At 43.8% G+C, this 20,785-nt stretch overlaps 2 protein-coding genes across 7 annotated transcripts in view; one reads left to right on the forward strand and one right to left on the reverse strand.

Moving 5' to 3' along the window:
- Positions 1-8,949, reverse strand: part of RNFT2 (ring finger protein, transmembrane 2) — a 62,496-nt gene extending 53,547 nt beyond the window's left edge. The window contains exons 1-3 of one of the 3 annotated variants that reach the window (XM_061384899.1): positions 8,753-8,949; positions 5,453-5,631; positions 4,901-4,959 (exon numbers count right to left, since the gene is read on the reverse strand). In XM_061384899.1, the coding sequence (XP_061240883.1) occupies positions 4,901-4,959; positions 5,453-5,476 (83 nt within the window). In that variant the 5' untranslated portion in view covers positions 5,477-5,631; positions 8,753-8,949. Of the gene's footprint in view, positions 1-4,900; positions 4,960-5,411; positions 5,632-8,752 lie in introns of all 3 variants that reach the window. The other 2 variants (XM_061384901.1, XM_061384902.1) reach the window with 2 other exon arrangements.
- Positions 8,950-9,046: 97 nt separating this feature from the next.
- The window catches only part of SPRING1 (SREBF pathway regulator in golgi 1), a 118,468-nt gene continuing 106,729 nt past the window's right edge, over positions 9,047-20,785 (forward strand). Inside the window, exons 1-3 of one of the 4 annotated variants that reach the window (XM_061384906.1) lie at positions 9,220-9,308; positions 16,697-16,882; positions 18,566-18,722. In XM_061384906.1, coding sequence (XP_061240890.1) covers positions 16,853-16,882; positions 18,566-18,722 — 187 coding nt within the window. In that variant the 5' untranslated portion in view covers positions 9,220-9,308; positions 16,697-16,852. Of the gene's footprint in view, positions 9,309-16,696; positions 16,883-18,565; positions 18,723-20,785 lie in introns of all 4 variants that reach the window. The other 3 variants (XM_061384903.1, XM_061384905.1, XM_061384904.1) reach the window with 3 other exon arrangements.

Genomic DNA, 20,785 nt, shown 5'->3' on the forward strand with positions numbered 1-20,785 from the left:
AATTTCTGTCGTTTAAGCCACCTAGTCTACAACACCTTGTCATGGCCAGCCCTCGCAAATTAATACAAGTAATAATAGCAATAGGGTTATAATCTTTATTGAAAATTTCCTATGTGCCAGATACTTTTTCCAAGTGCTTTTCATTAACTTAACTCATTAAGTCTTCCTATCAACCCTGTGAGTTACTTACTAATAATTCCCCCATCTTACAGATCAAGAAACTGAGGCACAGAAAAGAGTAACTTGTCTAAAGTCACACAGCTGGTAAGGGGTGGTACAGGGAGATTCAAACCCAGAAGGCTACCTCTGGAGTCTGCTTTCTTAACCACTTTACTTCACTGAAAAGGGAGCACAGGGACCTACGATTTGAGAATAACCTCAGGAACTCAGGTTCCCCTGGCTCTGTCATCTCCAAGTTCAATAATTCCCAGTTCCCAAGAGGATCCACCTTGGTTACAGCTGATATTTGGAGGGCAGCAGAGAGTGATGGGAAGAAGACTTAATTGGAGAAGCCCACATGTGAACCCTAGCTCCACCCTTTCTAGGGCTCTTAACAAGCCTACACTCAGTTTTCTCACCTGAAAAATGGGTATAAACACCATTCATGCATAGAATTCCTGGGGATCAAATTTAGAATACCTCTTTCAATATATCTGACACTAAGTAAATGGGAACTCTTATCTCTATGCTATGCTATGCCAAGTCACTTCAGTCGTGTCCGACTCTGTGTGACCCCATAGACGGCAGCCCACCAGGCTCTCCCGTCCCTGGGATTCTCCAGGCATCTCTATCCCTATGCAAAACCTCCAGGGCCAACTGCCATTTCTAGTTCCAAGCACAGCCTCTTGTATTGAAATCAGATAAAGCATGCTGATGCTCTTTCAGAGCCACTGCCAGATGAGCAGAGAGCCTAGAGTTACTCTTCCAAGAATGGAGAGCCTTGAACTGGGTGCCCTTTCCCATAAACACCAGGCCCCAGAGCCCTGATGTCATGTCTTCTCTTGGACTTGTCCTTTTCAAATGGAATCAGTCCACAGAACAGGTGGAACTGATTAGTTTAATGTGCTGTGTCAGTGGGAGGGGCAAAGAGCCACCCTCTCCTCCTCCTCTCACGCCAGAACCCCTTCAGTATACCTAAAACACCCCGAGTTTACTCCAAGTGAGAGCTGAGTTCCACTCATCCTCTGGACACTGCAACCCAGGGCATACAGTAGGTGCTTAATAAATGCACGGCAGCTATCATCCAGGCACAAAATGGCCCCTGAGGGAGGCTCCAGGGAAGGTTTTACACTGCCTTCACACTTGACCTTATACAAATTATCCCCACTCAGAGAACAGGGTGAATAAAAAAAAAAAAACCCAACATATATTCAATTATTTCACTGTCCCACTAAAAGGGCTTCCCATTCTAAATGCCTTCCTGCAGTCTCAGATAAATCCCATAGTTAGGGACTAATATCATTCCCATTTTATAGATAAAGAAACTGAGTCTGTTAGCACAGCACAGCACATAGACTCAGTCTCAGAGAGATGAACTTGCCAGACAGCCTGGATCATCTCTGGCCCTGAACTCCAATCTCACCATGTGCCCCTTTCTCACTACCCAAGCGCTTCCTACTGGAGGGCCTTTGCCAAGCCCAGCCCCTTCACTGGCTGGCCCCACCAGGTAACCTACACTGATCCATCAGATTTCAGCCAAAAATCTCTCTTGCTCGGGGGACCTTTGCCCACCTCCCAGACAATGACAGTCTCTGCTCTCTGTCCTCATTGTACTCTAACCTCCTATCATCCAGGCACAAAATGGGACTGATCATAATTATTTTACTCCTTACCTGTGACTCTCAGCCCTGCGTGTACATTATAATCATTCAGGGGAGTTTTTGAAAAATACAGGCCTTGGACCTAGTGTTGACCAACTGAATGAAAAATCTTTGGGGTTGGACAGTATACCACAAGCTACAACATAGTACACTGATAGGTTTACATGGCCTGTTCTCCTACTAGACTGTAAGCTCCTTGAGGCCACACACTGAATCTGATTCACTTCTTTATTCTCAGCGCCCAGCCAGCGGCATAGACCAAAGCAGGTGCCTAGGACATTAGAAGATGAAACAGCTAGATAAAGCCCAATCAATGAAAAAGAAACACTTAGAAGTATACAAATTCATTAAAGTTATAATATTAATTCTAACTTGAAAAAAATCTCTGGGGTTGGGTCGCAGCACCTCTAGTCCCTCAGAGCCCCCAGGTGACTCTAACACGTACTCAGGACTGAGAATGGCACTTCAGACTGGGTACCCCATAAGGTTAAAGACCATGACTGTCTGCCTCCATTGGATTGCCATGACCCAGCACAATGCACCTGGTACACAGAACGTGCTCAATAAGTATTATTTGAAAGAATGAATGAATAAGTGCACTAAAGGCTCTGAAAGGCTCTGAGAAGGCCTGCAATTGAAAAAATTAACTTTGTTTAAACCTAGTGTTTCCCAAACTTATTTGACCACAGGATTATTTTCCTCCACAGAAAACCTACTCACATCTTGAAGAATATCTGTGAAACCCGGCAGGGGAGATACTGATCTGCAGAAGTCTTGGGGCTGGCTTCACCAGCCTTACAAACTTGACCTGGGGGTAAGTTATTATAAACCACCAACTTTATGCCCGGGCAAGGGAGGGAACTTGAAGATGGCTACCTATTCCCCCTCCTCCCATGGCCCATCCCTGCTGGCTCCAAAAGCCCAGGAAATGTGTGGGCCTAGTTTCTTGAGCTTGGGATGATGATAAAGATAATAATAACAATAACTAACACCATGGCTATGATCCTCAAGGGGCCTTCAGCTTTTTCTGCACTTTAAGAAGCTGAACTGAGAAAGCAAGAGTCCTGGCAGGTGCCCACAGAGGCCACCCTCTCCCCCACTATCTCAGGGGCCCTGGAAAACCTCCTGCCTGCCTTAAGCTCACCAGCACTCTGAGCTCACTGGGCTCAGGGGACCTCTAGTACAACCAGGGAAGGCTCAACCCACCAAGGGCCTTTTTATAGCTGGCCTCCCTTCCCTGGGCCTTTCCCCAGAATGCAGTTGAGATTTCAGCCTAAATGGGAAAGAATAATCCTTGGGGGGAGCAGAGGCTGAGCTGCCAACTTAACCACTTAAAGGCTAGAATGTGAAGCAACCTGGAAGGACAGTGAACCCACCAAAACAGGAGACAGCTGAAATGTGGAGTCTCAAAGCACATACTTCGCAGAGGTCAGATTGACTGGGGCCTGAATCTCAGCCCTGCCACTTCTTGTCTGTGTGACTTCAGGTATCTTACTTACCTTCTCTGAGCCCCAGTTTCCTCATTTATAAAATGGTGATAAAAACAGTCCTGACTTCCACAGGCTAATATAAGGGTGACATAAGAAAGTACACGAGTCACAGTGGCCATTATTTTTCCAGTGTCATCTCTGCCCCCAAAGACCTCACCATTCATTTAAAAGCAGAGAGCAGTTCTGTCTTTGGAGGCTGGAAAAAGCTCCAACGGCGCAGCTTATCAAATAGCCCAGGTGCTGTGTTTATGTATTTTCACTCATTCACAAGCAACCCTGAGTTCTGTTATCTGCCATTTATGGATGGGGGAACTAAAGCCTAGAGGTGAACGTGCTTGCCAAAGGCACCGAAGTGGGAAGTGACTGATGTGGGATTTTGTCGAAGGGTTATCTGACTAAAGTACTTTTCCCCCAGAGAACAGGGAGGCTTCATGCAAAACTCAACACTGGCACTGATGAGTACTTTGTGATTTTGCTGCGAACCTCAGAGTCACAGGGGACTTGAAATAGGAAAAGCTTGGCTGCCAGCTCCTTGGGTGTATGTTTCAGCATGGTGAGAGGGCTGGGGCCGGGAGGCTGTTACAACCTGAGAACAGGGCCTCATGGTCTGTACTCTTTTTGGCTTAAGTAGATAGAAATCCTAGTTCATTAGTGTTTTAACTGTTGTTTTCTTAGGTTCTGGATTTGTCTATTTGGCATCTACTCATTATGGGGCTTCCCTGGTGGCTCAGACAGTAAAGAATCTGCATACAATGCAGGAGACCTGGGTTAGGAAGATAACCCTGGAGAAGGAAATGGCAACCCACTCCAATATTCTTGCCTGGAGAACTCTAAGCATAGAGAAGCCTGGCAGGCTACAGTCACTGGGGTCGCAAAGAGTCAGACACGACTAATACTTTCACACACACATTCTAGGGTCAAACTAATGGCCAAACTTGTTTACAGCTTCCCTGTGACCCAGAGCCTATATCCCCAACCATCTCCTTTATCTAATTCACATTCTCAGCCAATATTTCCTCTGCCTCAAATCACCCAGGGCCAGGTACCAGACAGCTAGAGACCACTCCTATAGCCTAGAGGCCACCAACATTATTCAAACTAGTCCACGCTAAGCTGTTTCCTCTGCCTTGCTTTACTTTGTGTGGAAAACACAATAAAAGCTGTGACCTGTGCTTTCCCTTTGCTCCTTTCTGTCTCCTGGCTGACCCTGGTGCTTCCCCAAGTGGCCCTGCATAGGATGGACTGCCCTTTTCTCTTGGGAAGTGCAAGTAATAAAAATCTTCTTTCAAGGTCATCAGCCTCTCCATGTTCCCACCCAGACACCTCTATAAATTAAAATCCCCTGGGTGCAATCATTGCCACAGTCAAGTGGACCACTGGCTGCACAGGCTTTGAGAATTACCGTAAGAGCAACAGCAAGCTGTTGTGTGTTGAAGATACAAGGTCATCTTTGTGCAAAGCAATTTCCGATCAGGTCTCCTCCACCCTTCTGACAAGCAGCCCTGAGGAGCAGGTAATATTCAATCCAGTTTTGGGTTGTCCCGACCACCTGAAGCTCAGAGCCTCGGATGGAATGAGAGTGATGCCTACCTTTCAGGTGGAACGTTTTCTGTGTTGCTGCTGTGGCGTCTCTGCATTTTCCTTAAGACCTAAAAGTCAACACAGGCATGAACCAGAGTCTCCCAACATTCCCAGCACCTAGATTGCCATGGTAACTATAAATAAGTACTACTCATATCTTATATCCCTAGAGCTTTCTGACATTTTGCAAACTGGGTTTTTCAGTCTGCTATGTCATTCAACCCTCAAATCAACATTCTGTCCCATGAGGAAAGTGTCATTCGTGGATGAGGAGGATGAGACTTGAAGGTGGAGGAAGTCTTCACATGAGAGGAGAAAGAAGTGAACTATAAAGCAAAGAGGTGCTGGAGGAGGTGCAGCAGACAGACATTTGGGAGACACAGATCCTGGACTGGTGCCACCCTTAATTTGCTGTGTGACCCTGGACAAGTCAGTAACCTCTTGGTGGCCTCAGAGTCCCCATAGGTTCAAAGGGAGAGGGGTGGAGTGTCTGAACCCAGAGCTTCCTTCCAGCTCTCACATTTGGTAATGAAGATGTGAATTCCCATGCAGACACGTCACCTGGTTCACTGTGAGGAACCACATGGACTTCAGAACTCCATGTTGACGACACCTCAGGTGGGCATTCAGGGTTCCAGGTGGGGATGTGACCACTGGATTCCAGAGAAAGCAGATCTCTCCCTCTTCCTTCTCTCCAAAGGGACACACGGGTCACAGGAGCTTACCAGAGATTCCAAATCCTGGATGGCACAGAACACTTAAGTGACTAGTCCATGGGATGCCTTGAACCTAAGAAGTCTTAGGGCTTCATGGGGAACTATAAGCAGATGGTTCTGTTGCCTCCTTATCCCTTGCTAGCCTCCCATTGATCCCTCATTAGTATTCCTGAGGACAGTTATGATCTGAACATATTTTGCCCTATTGTCAAAACTCTGAGTCCTGATTGGGAAATACAGACATGTTTTAGGGCCTCCAAAGGTGACCCACTGTAACCAGAATAAAATCGAAGTTCTGTTCCTGGCCTGCAGGCCTCACCTGTCCCCAACCTCACCTGCCTCCACTCTCCCTTTAACCAAGCCGCTTCAATCATACTGGTCTTTTCGTTTTTCAAAGATGCCAGCTTGTTCCTGTCTCAGGGCCTTTGTGCTTGCTGTTCCCTCTCCCCAGAATGCTTTTCCTTCTGGCTAGCTCCCTCAGGTCAAATGTCACCTCCTCCTAGAGGTCTTCTCTTCTCACCCTCCTGACCCAACATATATTTCCCTGTTCAACTATCTTCATAGCATTGATCAGTTATTTACATGCTTGCTTATTTATTTATGCTCTGTCCCCCATTAGAATGTAAATGCCACAAAAGTAAGGATCTGTCTACCTAGTTTGCCCTTCCACCTCCACATGTAGAACACTGCCTGGCACAGAGCTGCACTCAACAAGTAAAACATCAATGGGTCTCTCACTTTACCTCTTTCTATATATCCCCTGCTTCTTCCCTGACCTCTCACCCTAGAGAAGAAATAAAAGCCAGAGACTTTACATGAATAGGTTTAGCTTCCTTAAATATTTTCTTGTCCCAGAACAAAAGATGATATCTGGCTTAGTTCAGGGCACCATAATTGGCTGTTGAGTGATTTCTTGATCCTGACCAGCCTTCTTCAGGGGACAGTACTCGTGTTACCAGGGCTGCTGATTAGAAACAATTCACCAGAGAAGCCTTCTTTCTTTTTGGAAAATCACCCAAAAACACAAACCAAAACAAAACTGGTCAGTAGCACCATCTCCATATATGAAGGAAAGTTTATCCCATAATTACACTCATCTCACACGCTAGCAAAGCAATGCTCAAAATTCTCCAAGCTAGGCTTCAGCAGTATGTGAACCGAGAACTTCCAGATGTTCAAGCTGCATTTAGAAAAGGCAGAGGAACCAGAGATCAAATTGCCAACTGTTGGATCATAGAAAAAGCAAGAGAATTCCAGAAAAACATCTACTTCTGCTTCATTGACTATGCTAAAGCCTTTGACTATGTGGATCACAACAAACTGGAAAATTCTTAAAGAGATGGGAATACCAGAACACCTTAGCTGCCTCCTGAGAAATGTGTATACTGGTCAAGAAGCAACAGTTAGAACTGGACATGGAACAACAGACTGGCTCCAAATTGGGAAGAATATGTCAAGACTGCATACTGTCACTCTGCTTATTTAACTTATATGCAGAGTACATCATGTGAAATGCCAGGCTAGATGAAGGACAAGCTGGAATCAAGATTGCCGGGAGAAATGTCAATAACCTCAGATATGCATATGACACCACCCTTAAGGTAGAAAGAGGAACTAAAGAGCCTCTTGATGAAAATGAAAAAGGAGAGTGAAAAAGCTGGCTTAAAACTCAACATTCAGAAAACTAAGATCATGGCATCCGGTCCCATCACTTCATGGCAAACAGATGCAGAAACAATGAAAACAGTGAGAGACTTTATTTTCTGGGGCTCCAAAATCACTGCAGATGGTGACTGCAGCCATGAAATTCAAAGATGCTTGCTCCTTGGAAGAAAAGCTATGACAAACCTAGACAGCATATTAAAATGCAGAGACATGACTTTGCTGACAAAGATCCGTCTAGTCAAGGCTATGGTTTTTCCATTAGTCATGTATGGATGTGAGAGTTGGACCATAAAGAAAGTTGAGAGCTTTAGAATTGATACTTTTAAACTGTGGTGTTGGAGAAGACTCTTGAGAGTCCCTTGGACTGCAAGGAGATCAAACCAGTCCATCCTAAAGGAAATTAGTCCTGAACATTCATTGGAAAGACTGATGCTGAAGCTGAAGTGCCAATACTTTGGCCACTCGATACGAAGAACTGACTGATTGGAAAAGACTGTGATGCTTGGAAAGATTGAAGGCAGGAGAAGGGGATGACAGAGGAAGAGATGGCTGGATGGCATCACTGACTCAATAGGCATGAGTTTGAGCAAGCTCCAGGAGTTGGTGATGGACAGGGAAGCCTGGCATGCTGCAGTCCATGGGGTCACAAAGAGTTGGACACGACTGAGCGACTGAACTGAACTTATCCCATAAATCTATTTCAAGAACCTGCAATCTTGCCTTAATGCCCCCTCCCCCCACAATGATTCCTCATCACCTACAAATCCTTGGGGAAAATAAAATACAGAATCCCAAGTTTCGGGACTTTCCTCGTGGTCCAGTGGCTAAGACTCTGTCCTCCCAATGCAGGGGGCCCAGGTTCCATCCTTGGTCAGGGAACTAGATCCCATATACTGCTGCAACTAAGAGCTCGCAAGCCACAAAGAAGTTAGAAGATCCTGCATGCCGAAACTAAGACCCGGCGCAGTCAAATTATTGTTTAAAAAAAAAAAACCCCAAGTTTCCATTCACAAATTTGCCAGTCTCCTAAATCAAATACCCAAGATTCCACTTTCAGATGCTTGCTTTCGAAGGGGCTTCAGCTTCTGTGTTGGCAGCAGGCCGTACATAACTATTCCCATACTGAATTCTGGAATAAAACGTTTGCATGTGGGATGCTTCTGAAATGACTGATTGAAATGCCTTTTTTACCCTCTGCTTAATACATCGCACTCCATTCCTAAGAAGGATTTTACCAAGAGTTTACAGTGTATGGGAGATTTTAAGTTGCACCCCCGGGCCGTTACATGACTGCACAGAAATGCACGCAACAGCGCATCTCCTGCAGCACTTGCATTGGAAGCAGGCAGGTGCGCTTCGAATACAATGCCGTGGGCGTTTTTCATTCCTGCAAGCAACGTTTAGCGCGAAACGCCCCAGGATTTCAAGGGCTGATTACTCTGACCATACTGGAGGGGGAAAAATAACGTTTTCTTTTTACCTGCACAAACGATTCAGCAATCACAGCGGCATCATTCACGTCCTTCCAAGCCAATCACTCTCGCGGCCGGGAGAGCACCTGACTTCCGAGTGCTTCCGGCCTCTCCTCAGGTTTTTCTCTCAGGTCGCTAGGTCCGGCGCTAAGACCCGGGCATAGCTACATCGGCCGCACGCACACGATTGCCCACCCCCTTCCCGAGATTTAGCCAATAAGAGGCCGCCGCTGTCTAGGGACCAATGAGGAGGAGGCTGAATGAGGCCCGGAGGGTGACGCAAGAGGTGCAGAGGCGGTGCGTGGGGCGGGGTCACGTGGGAGGTGAGAGGTGGCTGACGGGAGCTGGCTGGGCTGAGGGCCGCGGGGCCGGCGCCCGCCGCGAGCCATGGGGCTGCCGGCCGTGTAGGGGCCATGCCGCCGGGGCCCCGGTCCTGCCCCGCTCCGCGCCGGGATGGTGAACCTGGCGGCTATGGTGTGGCGCCGGCTCCTGCGGAAGAGGTGGGTGCTCGCCCTGGTCTTCGGGCTCTCGCTGGTCTACTTCCTCACCAGCACCTTCAAGCAGGTCAGTGCTGCCCCGGGCTGCCCGGGTGAGGGAACCTGCCTCTGCAGCCGCGCTGCCCGAGGGTCCGGCGCGCCGGGGCTGAGACGGGAGAAGGGACCTGCCCCTTTGGCTGGGACAGAGCTGGGACTCGAGCCCGCTGTGATGGGCCTTTAACGCTCTTCTTTTCACCCTCAGGGCTTCCTACCTGCCAGGCTCAGCGCTTCCCACCTGCCGGTCCCAGGGCTGAGCGGGGCTGACACTTCTCCTTTCATCCTCACGGCGGTTCGGGGTGGGGATGCGGGGGTGTGCTGTCCCCGTATTGTAGTGGGGGAACATGGAGACTGGAAAAAGTGGAGATTCCTGGGCGATAAGTAGCCAAGCTGCGAGGCCAGCGCCGGTGTGCCTGGTTTTTATTTAATTTCGGGGCTCAGTGATCGCCAGGGAGACACTTCAGGATCCCCGCGGTTCTCTTCCTGTACAAAACCGGGTTGGGTGGAATTTTGTTTTCACCTCCCCACCCCCTGAGTTTTTCTTCTCTGTGCGAATTTCTGAGAGAACAGGCAGAGAGCTTTGGTGGGAAATGTTACCCAGAGCACGGGCAGGGTGTTTAGAAATTCGGTAGGAGCGTTTGGGTTTTTACAACGAATGAGCCTACTTCAGAGGGTAACCGGGACAACCCTGCTTTATGCTGTTGCTCTGATGGGAGTTAAAACAAATCTCCTCTTTTCATTTTCAAGAGTCAAGTTCCTAAATAGAATGTATCAGTGAATAGAAAATTACTAATCAAGGGAGGGAATATATGTATACTTACGGCTGATTGACGTTGTACGGCAGAAATTAGCACAGTATTGTAAAGCAGTTATTTTCTAAGTTAAAAAAAAAAAAAACAGTAAAGGAGATGGTCACCCTAGTTTTAACAGGTTGGTGGGGAAGCTGTAAAAAGGGAAGTTAGAGAACTGTATCCCACCTTTCACCTGTGTTATAAGCTTCCTCTGGTGACTAGGATGTGTGGGTGACATTCCTGTGAACTCAGTGCTTCTTGGACATGTGTTTTCACAACTTCACAGACACCTTCTCATGGTCACATGCCATCCCCTGTCTGTCCCACGGGTACCATGGTGAGCAGGGACTCAGCCCCCTGCCTCCCTCCCACTTGCTGTTGCTCACCTCTAGCACCGTTGGTTTCAATACCAACTGTATGCTGTTGGCTATCCTAATTTCTAACTCCAGCCTCGGCTGATTCAGAAACCCCCAGGTTCTTCTGCCCAGTTGCCTGCTTGAGTCCCTTTTGAATGTATTGTCAGCTCCTCTTACTTGTCCAAAACCAAACTCCTGATTCTCCAGCACCTGCACTTCCTCTCCAGTCTTCCCAGGCTCACTAGTTACTGTTCCTCAGGTAGTCCGGCCATACATGCTTTCTGCTTTACTTTATCTCACTCCTCGCCTGCAAAACATTTCCTCTGCCTCCACAGCAGATCCCGAATCTGTTCTTCTCTCCCAATTGTCACCGCAGCCACCCTAGGGCAGCCTGCCTGGACCTCTGCAGGGGCCCACCCACAGGTCTCTGCTTTCTTTCTTGTCCTATAGTCTTTTCTCTACCAGCAGGAGAGGGTGATCATCTGAATAGAAAAAAAGATATAATTCTTCTTTGGGTCCCCATTGCATTTAGGTAAAACTCCAGGCTCAGTTCCAGGATCTCTGCATGGTGAGTCTTGTTAATTCAGGTGAGGCTTACTGTTACTGCCCCAGGCCACACCAGGTGACACAGTCTCAGTGACTTCAGTTTCTTGTTCATAGTCGTACTTTATTTTTTTTGTGGTAGAAATCACTTACTGAGGATTTCTGGATCATTTATTTATCTGTCTCCCCTCACTTTCCCTTCTGGAACATCATTTTTTGGAGAACAGGGACTTTGTGTTGTTCATAGAATCCTAGTCTCTAAAATACTGCCAGACACTATCGTGGTTATTCAGATATTGGTTGAACAATCAAATCTTTATAATTGGGTGGCTTTCTTTCTTCCCAGTTTAGCACACTCCTACTGATTTTCCTGTATTGACTCAGATGCTGTCTACTGTGTTACTTTCCCTACAGTCTCCTTTTCTGAGGGGTGGGTATGGATGGGCATGCCATGAGGCTTGTGGGATCTTAGTTCCCTGACCAGGGATTGAACCCAGGCCCTTGGGTGAAAATGCGAAGTCCTAACCTCTGGACTACCAGGGAATTCTCACTACAACTACCTTTTACTCTGGTGTACATAGTTTTTTGGTTTTTTTTTTTTTAACTTTTGATCTATGGCCACAATCATAGGGGTGTGTATGTGTCGGGGGGAGATGATTGTGAGTCCCTAAAACTGTTTACAACTGTTTTTGTTTTGTAGATTTTTTTGGATCTAATTACCCCATGGCCTAAAAAACATGTTAGCCATGATCTCTCTATTTCTGCCCATTAAGCCCTTGGCAACCACTAGTCAACTTTCTGTCTCCATGGATTCACTTATTCTGAACATTTCATATAAATGGAATCGTACTGTGTGTCTTCTGTGTCTGGCTTCTTCAATTAAAAGCCTGTGTTTTCAAGGCTCATCCATCTTGTAGCATGTATGAGTAGTTTATATCTGAATAATACTCTGTTGTAGACATCTACCACATTTTGTCTGATGGAGACTTGCCTTGTGTCTGAAAAAAGTGAAAGTAGTGCAAGTGTTAGTTGCTTAGTTGCAACTCTTTGCGACCCCATGAATTGTAGCACGCCAGGATCCTCTGTCCATGGAATCCTCAGGGCAGGAATACTGACTTGTTTCTAGTTTTTGACTATTTGCCATGAACACTCAAGGTTTTGTTTGGAAATGGGTTTTCAGTTCTCTTGGGTATGGTCCTAGGAGTGGAATTGATGGGTCACTTGTTTAACTTTGTGAGGAACTGCCAGGCTGTTTTCCAAAGTGGCCATACCATTTGCAGTGAACTTTTAAGAAACTATACTTGTCAAGTTTTTGATGTACTATCAAAGATTATCCATAATTATCTGGAAAAACCACTAAAATATTCTTTCTGCTTCCAACTGCACAACTGTATGAAATAGATTTTCTTCATAAACTTCAACCTGAACAATGTATTGCAATAGATTGGATGCAGAGGGAGTTGTGAGAATCCAGCTGTTTTCCATTGAGCCAGGCATTAAAAACATTTGCAGAAATGTAAAAACATTTTCTCATCTCACCAAATACATATTTTTGTTGTTCTTTTCTCACACGCACATGAAAAACTGTTGATATGTAACGGGCTCATTATTGTTATTTTTAAACAAATAGCTTATTTAAAATAAATGTTTTAAAAAGTTATGTTTTAATTTCTAATATGGTAACTATCAATAACCATAACCCTCAATGACCCACATATTGAAGTCCTGAATAATTTTTAAGAGTATAAAAGGTCCGTGGACTTTGGTGAGATGAGCATCATCCCAGTCTGACTGATGCTCTTACACACGTTGTGAGTTTGCTTGCCGGCTCTGTTCTCTGCTGCCGTTTTGGTCTTCGGCACTCCTGAGATCAGTGGCTTGAGGCGAGTGGGCTCCGTTTTGCCTAGACTCAGGCTCCATCTGTAACAGAGCTATTGGACAGGAAGGTGGGGTGGGAGTGGTTAGAATTAATTGAGAGGAGACTGAAAAACTCCAAAGCTTCATATGATCCTTAGCTCTGCTTCAGTGAGACTGAACTCTTGGAGCAGATGCAGCCATTTTTTGCCTAGAGAATAGTTGATTATTCTCTACAGCTTTGAATTCCTCTTTTCTTTGGTTTTCATGTTAATTAATGCTTTGGGGGATAGTTTAAATTGTAGGTATGGGAACACAAGAGAAATTAGTGACCTTGGTGGGGATGCCATTGGGGGAGAGGGCTGGGTGCCAAGTGACTTGGGCACACTGATTTAACAAATGTTTTAGGCAAAACCAACCACACTAGGCAGTGTCTGCTAGATGATGGTGATACGTGGAGGGCAGAGCAGATGGAGTCTGACTTTCCAAGAGCCTGTATTCTGTAAGGGGTGAGGGGTAGAAGTGGCAAATGAGCAGGATTATTTCACACAACAACTAGTAATATAAAGAAAACAAAACAAGGTACTATGCTGGAGCAGCAAGGCGGGCCTAACTCTGGGGTGTTTGAGCTGAGATGAAAGAAATCCCAGTCTTGGAGGCAGAAGGGTCCTTAGAGGTCCTCTCATGTCAATAACTGTTCTCATAGTTGTTCAAGTAGTGCACTTCTGAAAGTGTCAGGGCTATTTGCATAACTACTTGAGAATATGTGAACATCATCGTCTTTTAAGTAGTTAAGTATGTAAATTGGTTTCAAGTTAGACACTGTCTAAAGTATAATAAATCATAAGAGACAGTTGCTAATCTGTGTTTTTCTTCTGTTTTTTTTTTTTTACTGATCACGAAAGTACATATACCTTTCAGAGTTTGTAAAGTGCTGCATAGGCTAGACAAGGAAAACAGTTAACTTTAATCTCAGCAACCAGAGGGATTCACTGATGATATTTGGGCATATTTTCTTTCTTCATTTTCATATTTTAAACATATAGTTGGGGCATACTCTTTTTTCACTTAACATGTATGCATTTTCCCCATCTTTAAAAGCTTTAAGTATAAATTTTTTATAACTAAAATTTTCCATGATCAGGTTATATTTATTTGTGACTCCCCAAATATTGGACATTCGGGATTCCCTCTGGCCTTTATCTCCCGTTTTTTCTTTCACTTTTGAGAATCATAAGCGACTCTTTTAATGACAGCGCCTTATGCTTAGGTGCCTTACTGCTTGCATGGGACACGTATCTCATTGACCCTTAGGCTAGCTCCTGAAAACTAGGACAGTTATTAATATGTGTGCTCATGTGCTCTGGCACTCAGTTGTGTCTGACCCTCTGCTACCCCACGGACTGTGGCCCACCAGGCTCCTTTGTCCTTGGAATTTTCCAGGTAAGAATATTGGAGCAGGTTGCTATTTCCTACTCCAGGGGAGCTTCCCAACCCAGGGATCAAAACTCATGTCTTTTGTGTCTCCTGCATTGGAAGGCGGACTCTTTACCTCTGTGCCACCTGGGAAGCCCCAGTTATCAATATACCCCCTTTTAAATCAGAGGTTAAGTAATATACGTTAGTAATAAAACATTTCTATTGTTGCTTGTAGTTTATGAAAATTCTGGAGGCGCTTTGAGAATAGAGAACCCAGCTACCTTTGTTATTGTAAGAACTTGGTACCTTTGGATGGATCTGAAATGAGAAAATACATATTGGGAGGGGATGTTTAAAATTGAGACAGCCTGTTAGGGTAGGTGGACCAGCTGGGGAAAGGTTTAAAGCTGCTTGTTCAGTGAAGGAATCCCTTCAGTGCCCCTTCACCACATCTTTGTAAAAGTGGACCTTTGGAAAAACAACTGTGTGCTAATTCATTACACTTGTCATTATGTCCTACACACTGTCTTGTACAGTCTTTTCTGGTTGTACAACGCTGACCCAGTCCTTTTGGCAAGGTTGTGAATATTCAGGTTTGAAAACAATCTCAAATGCTGGGAGCATTGCCTTTCTGTTTACCAGGATCATAGTAATGTGGAAGAGGTCCTTCTGGAATGCCCTTGTCCGTGAACGCTTGTTTTCTTTCAGGAGGAATAACAGGAAAGTTTGAGAGTAGTTTGAAGAGCACTTTCAACCTTGCTATACTGTAAATCCAGTTTACTGTACTTTGACCAGCCTCTTAAGTCTTTATGGCTATTAATTTATCTAGGGTAGCATTTTAGTGCAGTTTAGCTTGCACATAGCTTGATTATCTCGTTAACTGATACAGCCCCAACAGAGCAGAGGAGCATGCATTTACAGATGGTTAAGCAGTGTGCACCTAAGTGATTTGTCCATATTCCCAAGGCTTCTGCATTTAGCTCCCATTCTTCCCCCAACCAAGTAATACTGATGTTGTTTTTGTATAACCCTTCTTGTTCATGCTGATGCTAGTTCAAAAGAAAAAAAAAGAGAGGGGAAAGTGAAAGTAGCTCAGTCATATCTGACTCGTGACTCCACGGACTATACAGTCCATGGAATTCTCCAGGCCGGCATACTAGAGTGGGTAGCTGTTCCCTTCTCCAGGGAATCTTCCCAACCCAAGGATTGAATCTAGTTCTTCCACATTGCAGGCAGATTCTTTACCAGCTGAGCCACCAGGGAAGTCCAAGTATACTGGAGTGGGTAGCCTATCCCTTCTCCAGGGGATCTTCCCAACCCAGAAATTGAACCGGGGTCTCGTGCATTGCAGGTGGATTATTTACCAGCTGGGAGAATAGAAATTAAAGCCACCTGGCAGGACTATTTTACCTTTAGTAAATTAAGGAACAAAATTCAGTACTGCTGTGGCACAGTGCTATTTAAATGCTGGTAATGTTATAAGTGGCATATATAACTTTTGGAAAATTATCTAGCACTGTGCGAAGAACTGATTCATTCAGTCAGGTCAGAAGACCCTGATGTTGGGAACGATTGAAGGCAAGAGAAGAAGGAGGTGACAGAGGATGAGATGGTTGGATGGCATCAGCAACACAATGGACACGAGTTTGAGTAGGTTCCGGGAGTTGGTGATGAACAGGGAAGCCTGGTGTGCTGCACGCAGTCCATGGGGTCACAAAGAGTCAGACACGACTGACTGAAATGAATTATAGCATTGACTCTACTTCTAATAATAATTCCTACCATAAATGATGCAAGAGAATAAGCAAAAGGTCTCCATTTTTATTGCAGTGTATGATAACAAAAACCTGGGGCAGGCTGAAACATTGATCTGTAGAGGATGTGTTTACTAAATTACAGCATATCAACATGATGGATTATTATATAGCCTTGAAAATGATTATCAAGATAATGTAGGTACTTGAATCGTTTACCATCCAATTAGTGTCAAGAGGAGCTGAATGTGAAGCATCCTAATTTGTAGTATAAATGCTGGGGTCAAAGGCTAGAAGTTAATATGCAGAAATGGCTACAGCTTTATTTAAGTAATGGGATTGTGGGATATTTATGTCTTTCAGATTGGTAATCATGGTTTTTTTAAATAATAAACTTAATTTGGAATAATTATGGGTTTACAGAGAAGTTTCAAGGGTAGAGTTCCTATAGATTCCTCACTAGTGTCGCCTATTGTTAATCATGTTTTTAATAACTTATCATTTTACTTTAAATTAAAAATGAAACTTTTCCAAAGATGAAAGATGGTAATAATCACCAGTCCTTTCCATGTTAATGGTCTGTAGTGTATCTTTCCATGCCTTTATCTCAGCTCTTACAAACTTGTATGTATACATTAATACAGTTATTATTTTAATACAACATGTGGTAATATGCACATTATTCTGTAACTTGTTTTTTAGCTTAATGTACTAAGGACATCAGTGATCTGCAACCCTGTTATTAATATCATCTGAGTGCTTTGAAAAAATAATGACTTCCAGGTCCCACCCACAGAGGTTTTTACTCAGTCTGGAGTTGGACTCAGGAATCAGAATTTAAGTGTCCTATATAATCTAATGTGCAAGTCATGTTTAAGGACTCCTACTGTAAGTAAATACACATCAGTCATGTCTATTTTTTTTTTGGTAAAAGCCATAGCTATCCATGTTTATTCAGTCATTTCTTTGTGGTTGGGGTTCCTGGTTTGTTTGTTTTTTCTATCACATAAACAGTCCTATAGTGGACATCCTAATACACCCTTAGACATTGGTACTTTCTAAAGGCTAGGTTTCAAAAATGTGTTTGCTGTGCCAAAGTATATGTGGATATGCATGTTGTAAATATTAAATAACTCTTCCCAGAAAAATAACTCTTTTCTGTTGTCTTAAAGTATAACCTTTGTCATCAACCTTCAAGCTTAGTCCCTTTTGCTCAATGACACATGACAGGTCATTCTCAATGGCAGAAGCCACAGAGCTCTATTAAAATGGTAGAATGGTTCAATTATCCTCTGTCCGTGGGACTTCCCTGGCAAGAATACTGGAGTGGGTTGTCATTCCCTTCTCCAGGGAATCTTCTCAACTCAGGGATTGAACCCTGTGTTGCAGGCAGATTCTTCACTGAGCCACTAGGGACCCGTATATACACACCCGTATACACAGCGTCTCTCAGAGGGAGTCTTATCCTTGTTTTGTTTTCCAACAATAGATAGATTGAGTAATTCAGAAGGTGGCTGTCTCCTGAATCAGAAGATGGCATGGTCTGTGTTTTGGCTCTTGGGCACCTTACTTAGTTTGTCTTAAGAGTATAACAAGGCAGTTTGGAAAGTCTAACTGCGGCGTGGGGGCTAGGAGAAAAGGTCTAAACTCTTGCCTCTAGAGAAGCTCTTCACTTTGTGTGTCCAGGTAAAGGCTGTCTGACGTGGGTGTCTTTTGTAAAGAAAGATATATATTCTAAGGGTCACATTGCTTGCTTGCTAAGTTGCTTCAGTCATGTTCGACTCTTTACAACCCAGTGGACTGTAGCCCACCAGGTTCCTCTGTTCATGGGATTCTCCAGGCAAGAATACTGGAGTCGGTTGCCGTGCACTCCTCCAGGGGCTCTTCCTGACCCAGGGATCAAACCTGCGTGTCTTACGTCTGTTGCATTCGCAGGCAGGTTGTTTACCACTGGCGCAGCCTGGGAGGCCCCAAGGGTCATGTACTCAGGATTTTTTCATAGAAAAAAGTTACAAGTTTCCATGCTCTTGCACCTAAAATCAAGCTCTTAATTCAGTGTTCCCATTAGTTTACCACTGTTCCTCACTGCAGATTAAAGTAACCTTGTTACCTGTGATATGTTCCAGTATTGTCTGAAATGACAGTTGGAAAGTTTCTTTGAAGTTTCCTCTTTTAAAAATGTATTCAGATTTTACATTCTATTCCCCAATGTAAATGTTTACTTTAGCATAAAAAATGTTTTAAATGATTTGCTGTCAGAAAGTTCAAAACTCTTCCCCTCCAAATTTTTTTAAGAAATTAATGCTTTTGTACACATTTATAATGTGTACTTAATCCAGGGGCATTTATGTAAATATTGAAGCATAGCCCTAATTTATTACTTCTTCCTTCAGGTTTACTTTGCATTTTTTAAAAAATGACTTTGGCCCAGACTTTTCTTATACCAAGTGAGGTTTCCTGTTGTGCAAGCTTTTTTATATTGTTTTTGTCCTGTTACTGTAGTTTATATGAAAAATTGGTGAAGATGCAAGAAACTATAGTTTAACCTTCTCATTTATGGTCTCTTTGTAGGAAGAGAGGGCAGTGAGAGATCGGAATCTCCTCCAGGTCCAAGATCACGATCAACCCATCCCATGGAAAGTACAGTTTAATTTGGGCAATAGTAGTCGGCCCAGCAACCAGTGCCGTAACTCCATTCAGGGGAAACACCTCATCACAGATGAACTGGGTAAGGCTGGCTCCCTTCCTCTCCTGCAGTCTGGTGCCGCTTTTCCTTAATGTCGACTATCCAAATGGTGGTCAGAATTCCTCAGTAGTTTTGTGGGTTTTTTTCCTTTTTCAGCTGGTGGTTTGCAAATAATCTGGTTTGTTTTACAAGAGTAAATTTTGCTCTCAGTCTCAGAACAAATGAATTATAAATCTAACAGTGCTGAAATTGATAACAGTAACCTTGAATTAGAGTCTTCATTGATACATGATGAAGCTCAACAAAATGAAGACAGGTACTGTCTTTAAAATGAGACTACAGTGCATATATGTGTGTGTTTTAAAGTTTGCAACCCCAGTAAAATAATTAAGAAAAAAAAACTTTTCCTAAAAGATCTCAAAGGTGTCAGAGCATATGAGGTTATTTGGGATTAAAGGAAAGAATCAGGAAAACTAAACAGTGTTGAGCTCTGTTTTTAGGATTACATTGAAAAAGCAGATTAAATTGCAAATAACATGTGTTTTGTTTTAATAGAGTAAAGTTCAGTTAAGGGAAGCTACTTCCACAATATGACCCAGCTAGTTAGGCAGGGGTAGACCTAGGACTAAGACCAGGACTGAAGTTGGAATTCAGTGTTTTTTTCTTACAGACTTTAGTTTGTATGATATCCAGCGAGAAAGCTTGAAATCTTATGCCTTGACTTTATTATTTAATATTAGGTTATAAATGACAGTTTGTCTTTTCCTTTGGTCATAGCTAGCAAAAGAATGATTTCCCTCTGATTAATTCAAATGAGACAAAGACTCTCAGATTTCTTAAGTAAAAAGTTCCAAGAACTAATCAATAAAAATCCAAGAACGATATGTTTTATATTAGCTCCATGAATACACAAGAGGAGATAAAAAGTGTAATAAAGAAAACTTGCAGGAAATTTTTGCGTTTTAGCGAGCAGATGCCACCAACATGAGTGTTGCCAGAGTTATACCTTATTCAGTAAGACAACCAATAGAGTTAGAAACTTTGCAAAGGTTATAAGTTGGTTTCCCAGTCAGGAGCAGCGCACTCTGAGATTGTGATCTCACAGGACTCCTTGTTGGAAATAATGTCTGTAAGAGTGCGCTTCTCCAGATGCAAAAGGAGAAATCTTGATAGGCTTTCTTTCACCAGAAGTTACAAAGATCTAGTTTCAAAGCTAAATATTGACAGATTGTACTGGGGAAAAATAGAAGACCTAAGATGCCAACACTTACAACATGGAAAAGAGAAAAGGGCAGAAAGATCATTTCCACAAGGGTAATATTTTACATCTTTCTGACAGATTTCATGATAAGATGCTCTGTATCATTTGGGGCAGAATTTTAAGGAACATGCTGGCTTATTTGGATTTTTAATTTGTAATTCCTATGAAGATGATGAGTAAGAATAGTTAGGAAGAATCCCAGAAACATTGAATGTGGCATTAGGATCATCCTCTCTTATTTTAGAAGACAAAACCACATAGTTAAAACTACCACAGCAACGACAAGAAGCACCAGCACCCAGATAAGTGGGATCGGCTTCTCAGAGGCCTCAGTTTCCCTAGTATGGAGTGAGGGCCCTTCTTGCCTCTTCCATTGTTACTTTACTGGTGCCTCCTGCATTTGCACAGACTTTGTTTTCCAGAATGGTTTCTGAAAACACCCTCTTGCTTCACGAGGTCTCATTCTCTGAGGATTATGAAGCTGGGCATTTGGAATGGAAGGATGTGAGGACAGCTGCTCTGCACCTGTGTGCACCTGTGGGCATGGGCCGGCACCGGGGAGTTTGCCCGTGGGCCAGGCGGTGTCCCTCATGGACTTAGGCTTATATTTTTCTGTCCCACTCCCGGAAGGGTGTAGAGAATTGTTTTTAGCAGCTATGAAAAATAAGTTCACCTTTGTGAGGAGATTCTTTTCTTAAAGTTGAATATGAATGCATGAACTGAGTTGGAGGGGGTGTATTTAGATGATGAGTGGAGGAAATTAGGATTTTTATTCCTTTGGTCTTATAGAGTATTGGCATTCCCTAATGCTGAGGGCTAATTGAATCCCTTCTCTGTATACTTA

The sequence above is a fragment of the Bos javanicus genome, chromosome 17 (assembly GCF_032452875.1).
Source record: "Bos javanicus breed banteng chromosome 17, ARS-OSU_banteng_1.0, whole genome shotgun sequence".
Lineage (NCBI taxonomy): Eukaryota > Metazoa > Chordata > Mammalia > Artiodactyla > Bovidae > Bos > Bos javanicus.